At 37.0% G+C, this 7,250-nt stretch overlaps 1 protein-coding gene across 1 annotated transcript; it reads right to left on the bottom strand.

Moving 5' to 3' along the window:
* Positions 1-2,983: 2,983 nt before the first annotated feature.
* On the bottom strand, positions 2,984-7,162 carry LOC137192799 (uncharacterized). Its single transcript, XM_067603742.1, has 6 exons — positions 6,126-7,162; positions 5,667-5,753; positions 5,010-5,324; positions 4,439-4,562; positions 4,273-4,303; positions 2,984-4,045 (listed from the first exon to the last, which is right to left on the bottom strand). Exons 1-6 carry the CDS (start codon positions 6,202-6,204, stop codon positions 3,932-3,934), a joined length of 750 nt encoding a protein of 249 aa, XP_067459843.1. The 5' UTR covers positions 6,205-7,162; the 3' UTR covers positions 2,984-3,931.
* Between the last annotated feature and the right edge of the window lie 88 nt (positions 7,163-7,250).

Raw genomic sequence — 7,250 nt, 5'->3', positions numbered from 1 at the left:
TGTTCTGTTCTATATCTGTATTTACAATTTGCACTCTCTCACATTCCAAAAAGCAGCAAAACAGACCACACCCTTGTTACTCTATCATTACAGACCATGTGGAGGTATAATGGCTGTCACAAAGCTGTCACAAGGCTAGTCTTATGAGGATAAAAATGTCTCTCACTGGAAGGGTTGACCTCACTTAACCCAGTGTACAGGCACTTTTCTGATCCCAGAGAAAAAATATTTTAGGAGCAATTTTTCATTGCTCCCAAGTATTTAACCCTTTCAAGTGGTCACTACAGTGGACAGCTATTCAAAAGCTGTTTTCTTATATATGCATGGGTTTTAATGGTATAGTTGCACATCAGCCAACACAGTGGACTCTAGTGTGTCATCCCATACACTGCCATCCATTGGCCAGCCTTTGTAAGTGCAACACAAATTTCTCAAAACCAAGATGGCTGCCGGCCGACTAGGAATGCTCAATAGCTCAGGAATATCTTGCCAATCCTTCTATAGTAATAGACCCTTGCAGGTAAATAAAATTTTGTAACATCAAGTAACAACTAAGGAGTAATACAATTGTTAAAATTTCCAAGTATTGATTTTATATTGGGAGAAAATGACAATTAATCATCTGTCCACTAAGTTGGACAAACTCCTTGAAAAATGTGTGTTTAAAAAAAATGAAGTTCAAATATTTTTTTCACACCTAAAGAGGAATAAAAACACTATATAAAAAAAATAAAAATCCTGACTGAGGTTATCATAATTCATGCATGAAAGGGTTAAAGAAGAGTTGCTCATTGTGTTACATCCATCACCACACACTATTTTAAAGTCTTTTTTAATAGAATACTCACATATCATATGCATCTATACTGGTGAAGTTGGCTTACTTAGATTACTTAAGCTTTGGCTTAGCTTTGAAATTACATTTTTCACCAAAGGGAGACTAGATTTTCTTTCTCACAGTGCAGTGACACCACAAGGATATTGTTTCAGGGTGAGTGTAAACAAGGAGAAAGATCACAATGATTCATAACTCTATCAGTACATATGGCATGTAAGTATTGTATTAAGTCAGACATGAAAAATTACAACCCATCCTTTAAGTTTAATTACAACTATTTACAAAAACTCACAAAGAATCTGAGCTCTACTGAAAATACTGTAACTCATGAGTCTCAGCTGGTCTTTGTGACATCCTTATTATCGAAGCTACTACAAGGAACTTTCATTTTGTGTGATTTTGGCAGCCCCTGTGGACAAAAGTGGTAGTATTTCCCAGAATGAAGACTGCATTTCCCATATTTTTTAATCACAGCTGTTTACAGGATGCAAAGCGATGAGATGATGTATCTGTTTGTGGCTACGTAAGATTAATAACTGGAATATGACAATGGTGAAGCAAAGTAAACTTTGTTTTAGTACCATTCATACACCTAGGTTACATGTAACAGTAAACATCAAGGTGGTCTGCACAAGATGTCGTCTCTTGCTGTTCTGCATTCTGAAGGTCTGACTTTTAGTCTTAAACCCCATCAAATCATCCCACAATATGAAAAATTAGTCTTACTGGCTCATTTAGTTTCTAAACAAGGAGCTGCACTTTACCCGTGTTAATTCAGGTCATGTTGCATGGAGCTTCAGGTCACCATCAGCACATTCTGGTTTGAATGTCTGATTGTGCCCATGAATGTATGCATTGTCTAGAGCCATCTCCCTGGCCTTGGTTACCAGGACAATGCCGGTTCACTCTTTATCAGAGTGGCTCCTGTTTTCCCCAAACATCACAGTAATGTAAATATGGGCTCTTTTCTGATTGTATTTACTTCCCTAATTGGGTTAATTGCAGCAGCAGTGTTTCGTCAGATTTCATTCCAAATATTTATGACCAATTTTGAACATAGAAACAAAAACATTGCTGCCTGAAATGCATGTATTTTTAAAGATGATGAAATCCTAAACCAGCATAACTACTAGGGGTCTTAAGATGACAAACATTGCCTCCCACATCATTGCCACCTCCATCACTGCTATTCTTTATTTAGATGGTGTTAAATGAAAAGAACTGTTTTCTTGTGTGGGTTACCACAATCTTACATGTACAGCCTTATTAGTACAGCTGCTCTATGTTCCATGACCTCATGCAATATGTGCATGCAGCAAGGGTGCAGAATATATGTAGCCACATTTTCAATATTTGGAAATAAAGCAACGGGCTGTAAACCATTAAAATTACTGTTTAGATGGGAATTTGTATGCAACACTTATCCTTGCATTTCCCAAACTTTTTTTTTTAAACCACACACCCCCTTTGACAGGTATCTATCAGCTCTTGCTAGCAGACATATGACACATATTCCAGTAAAAAAAATGGTAGCCAGTAGCAGTGATAAAACTAACATAAAACATTAGCTTTACAGGCAGTGAAAAATTTACTGATTGTGTCCCAAACCATCAACCAGCGGGATGAGTTAAAAGCACAGAAGCCCCCCTCACAAGAGTAACATAAGCATGAAAGCAAAAAAGTAATGTTAGCATATAATACCTGCTGTTTGACAGCTGCACAGGACAGACACATTCATTCTAGTTTGTAACGTTAGAAATCGGGAAATCATGCTTTCCTCATAATATACTAGACTTAGAGATTTACTCTGTATTATTGATCAGCCACACAGGATCATGACAAGAGACTATGCACACCTGTTGTATTTTATTTCTCCAAAAATTTATAAGTGTAACAGCATGATGTATTTTCCACCCAGCACACTGAAACTGTACATCAAACTGATCACCAAGTGGGCTTAAAGACTGAAGAAACTATTCAGAGTGAAAAGAATTTTAGACAGAGGATGTGAAAATGCCCTATGTGTTATAGACATGGTTGTTATTGTGGGTGTTAAATACACAGTGATGTTTTTTAAACATTGTAATGTGGAAAAGTTACATGTCTTTAATTTCCTATAAAATGATGAGCTATTTCACACATTAGTCCACTTTCAGTGCGCCCTTGCTTTTTGCACTTCATATTTATTGCTGTTCATACTTCATACAGAGAACAAAAGGGACTTGACCACACCAATTAATTCACAGCCTTTAATTGTGCAAACGGCTAACAATTCAACACTACTGTGTCTTTATCAAGTGGACAAAGACATGAGGCAAACATAATATGTTATCAACCTAAACCTGATGTGCAGTTGTCATTAGATAATTGGTTGAACAGGGTTTCAAATGTATTCGATAATGAGTCCACTGGTGGGAGTTGCTATAGTCAGTGTCCAAGCAACACATCCTTAACAACATGTTAGAAACAGAAGAACATAGACCTCTCTTAAAGTTACAAGGACAGAAGTTAAAAAACAAGTACAAATATCCGTCAAATGTGACATATTAAAGGAAACATGACATATTCAGTTCTTCATTTTTGTCATATGTCATTTATATCATCACATCCACATACTGGTAAAAATACTTCATTAACTGCAGCAGCGCACATGTTGTCTATATGCTGAAATGTCCCTCTGGTCTGGTTTATGTAAACAAAACACTAAACTAAAAGAGCTTTAAAGATTCACATATCTGAACATAAGACTGCACTACATTCACAAAACACGGACTATGCTATTGCTGGACATTATGCACTGGCTAACCAAGGCTCTGCAGCATCATTAAAGTTCTGGGGAATGGAAAAGGCCTCACCTCACTGCTCCACAGAGAGGCATGATGGATTTACACTCAGTGGAACACAGTGGAGCCCACTGTGGAACTGAATTTGTCATGTTTCCTTTGAGTTGTCATCCATGACGTATGCTTGTATCTGTACTTTTTCTAATTTTATCTTTGTAACTCTTAGAGAGGTTTGTGTTTGTTTGTTCTTTTGTTTCTGACATGTTGTTAATGTTGCTGGAGGATGTGTGGAGAACCCTGTTTCAGCTGCTCATACTTCATATACGTGAGCACTGGGTTTGTTACTGAAAAGCTGATTATTGCTGTGTCGTTGCCTGACATCAGTTTCCAGGCAGTTTACATATATATCTTCTGTTTGCTCATGCTGTGGGGAAAAAAAAGTAAAGAGCAGAAATCAAAAATTGAACTCTAGGCTTACAGTTACTGCAGTCAGTTCACTTTGATCTCGGCCTCTTTGCAAAACAGATTTTGTCTTTACTTTCTTTGGTTGTTACTTGAACTCAAAGCGAACCAACTCCATTCCTTATATATCTACAGATTGTATATTAGGTGAATCTTCTCAAATAACAAAATGATAATTATTTTGCTTACCATGTTTGCGTATGGAGATTGAATGCTATGTCTGTAAAAGAGACTGACATTAGAGCTAGAATCCAAAATTTACAGGTTTGAAATGCTGATTTTAGTATCTTGTTTATATTTTAGCAGTTGAGAATAAAAGAGTGTTATAGAATGACTTGAAGTAAATGTAACTTACTGTGCATGCTGTTTGCAGACTCTTTTCAGAAGGATCAAAGAAAATATAAACACCAGGCAACAAACACAAGGAACAATAGTTGCCACAGCAATAACCGGCAGCTCGTTCTGATTTTCAGCTTTGTCTAGGAAGAAACAAAATGCACAATTAAACTCACAACAAGCCCAATATGTAGTTAAATTAAGCTCACTGTCATAGAAAAACTGTTTCCTTTGTGTGTGTAAGATCAATGTTTCACAAAGGAAGGAGAGGAGCTGCTCTCATTTCCTGTGGTCTCTCAAAACAGCCCAAGCACTTTGCCATTTTGCCAATATGTCATTATAATACAATATCCAAGCTAAAAACATGACAAGCTATTTATTACAACAAAGTGATGAGGAGATTCTTCTGTGGAGTTTTGGCAAGCAGTGTAATAAATCTACACTTAGAGACTATTTACTATGAAGTTAATAACAGTGCAGCCATTGCTGTCCAACTTTTTGTGTTTGTGTCTTGAGGACAGATGGGTGAGTGTGTTTGAGCTTTTTAGTGTGGGATTGTGTTTCCTGTAATTTAGGTCTGATTAACACACCTGTCACATTTGTAACTATCAGCTCCCACGTATGTTCCCAGGGTGCATGGAGGGTTGTGACCTCACAGGTATAGTTCCCTGCATGAGACATCTGGACTTGGTCCATGACGAGTGCGTACTGTTCGCTCTCTGACAAAGACATGTTTATGTTCAGGCGGACAGCTTCTTCATTGACGTGTAAGGGTCTCTTCGACTTGAAGCTGTACAAGTTAACCCCATTCATTTTCCATGTCAGCTGCTCGAACGTGCTGAGAGACACGTTACAGCGCAGGACCACTTTGCTGCCCACCAACTGTGAGATGGTTACGTATCCTTCTGAGAGGGAAACAGACATTTCATATGGTGAATTTTATTTTCAATGTTACCATGTTGTCAGAATTCTGTTACACAACAGTTAAAGGAAATGTTTGCACAAAATGCTTATTCGCTGTCTTGCCAGAGTAAGATTAGAGGATCAATACCACTTTCATGTCTGCCCATTCAGTTTGAAGCCAGAGCTGACAGCTGGTTAGCTTAGCATATAGACGAGGGAAACAGTTTCGAAATCTACCTACAAGCACTTCTAAAATTCACTAATAAGCTTGTTATATCTTATTTGTTTAATCTGTACAAAAACTTAAGCAGAGTGGGGTCATAGATGTTGTAAATGAATTTTACCTGCAGGTGAGAAAATCCAGAACGTGCAACATATCAGAGAAAAGGTCCAGTTGATGGCCAAATATCTAGAAAAATCCTCCATTCCATCTTGAAACAAAGACAATTTTGTTTTGAACATCATATTTACTGTATATGTGGTCAACTCAGGAAATAGGGTTTGAATGTAATTGGTATTTTGCCCAAATATTGTATTTTTATTTAAACTTTACTTACTAACAAATAAAACCTAAGTGAAATTAAAAATCTGCTTCTCAAGAGTGTTCTGGCCAATATAAGAGGCAATAACTATACGTTACAAACTGACAAAATGAAAAAAATAACACAATACATGTCATAAGATCTGAATTAAACAATAATGTGACTGTAAAATTATAAATAAAACTGCCATTAAGAATCATATAAAACATCCTTTCCAAACACAGATACAGTGCAATAAATTTAGTATCTACATTTACTTACCGGTGGTGAGTAGGATTTTACAGCAGTAATGATGATTAAAACTCACAGCTACAATGTATGACACTGTAGCTGCATGCATCTGAGGTGTTAAGTTCAAGCTTGGCCGGGCCACACACACACCAGAGGTGGTTTCCACACAGGAAGTGAATGTTTGTATGACACTGGTGGTCTGTGGACATTTGAGTTATGTGCTTTGTCTTCTTTGAGGTGACAGACCATGCTGTGTCTTTACTCAGACATTTATTGCAGACAATCTATTGAAAAATGTGAATAAACCCTGAGTTGTACTGTTCTACTCGTAAGACTCCCTGACTTTGAGAGGCCTTAGGTCACATTACATTTTTTTACTTTCTTTTTCATGTTTGAAAATGCGTCATTACAAACAAAAAATATGAACCTGCAAAAATATGGATGAATAACGGATGATGTATCTTTATTTTGGCAGACATTGTGCACCCTGAAAATGAAAATGTAAACATGGGATGTGTCATAATGTTAGCGTGTATGAAATGAAAATGAAATGGAAATTTGCACAATAGCATGGGGGTGTTTTTGGAAATTTCAATCACCCATCTCATCACAGCTCTTTTATCCTGAATAGATGTGTGCTTTCAAAAGTCACATGAAAACATGCAAACCATATCCCAAATCTGACGCAATGTAAGCAACACAGTCGGAACAACTCGATTCACTTTTGTGTCAGAGAGTAGAAAAACTAATGTTGATGCATGTTGATCCGAACACTGAGAGTAGTCTAAATGCAGTCTGTATGACATTGAGATATTCCTGTATTTGCACAGTTTTACTAAAACACAGCTGCTTCAGTTTGGCAGAGAAAGTGGTATTGAATTATAATCTGTTGACTTTTCACCATCATGGAATCTGTTCTCAAAATATTTTTAGTGTGTCAGCTGCGTCTGACACGCAAGGAAAATACTGTACGTCAAGTCCTCTTATACAGAAGCGTCCTAAGAGATTGAGCTAGTTAATGAATGTGAGTATTCTTTGTATCAGCTTCTCTGCAGGTTGAGTTTGTCCAAATGACACAGATGTCCGCTAAATATCCTAAATCTAAAATGCCCATGTGCTTCTCTTTGAAGAAAATATTCACTGTATCAAAACATC

The sequence above is a fragment of the Thunnus thynnus genome, chromosome 11 (genome assembly GCF_963924715.1).
Source record: "Thunnus thynnus chromosome 11, fThuThy2.1, whole genome shotgun sequence".
Classification (NCBI taxonomy): Eukaryota; Metazoa; Chordata; class Actinopteri; order Scombriformes; family Scombridae; genus Thunnus; species Thunnus thynnus.
The sequence above is the reverse complement of the archived record's forward strand: the minus strand, read 5'-3'. Positions and strand labels throughout refer to the sequence as shown.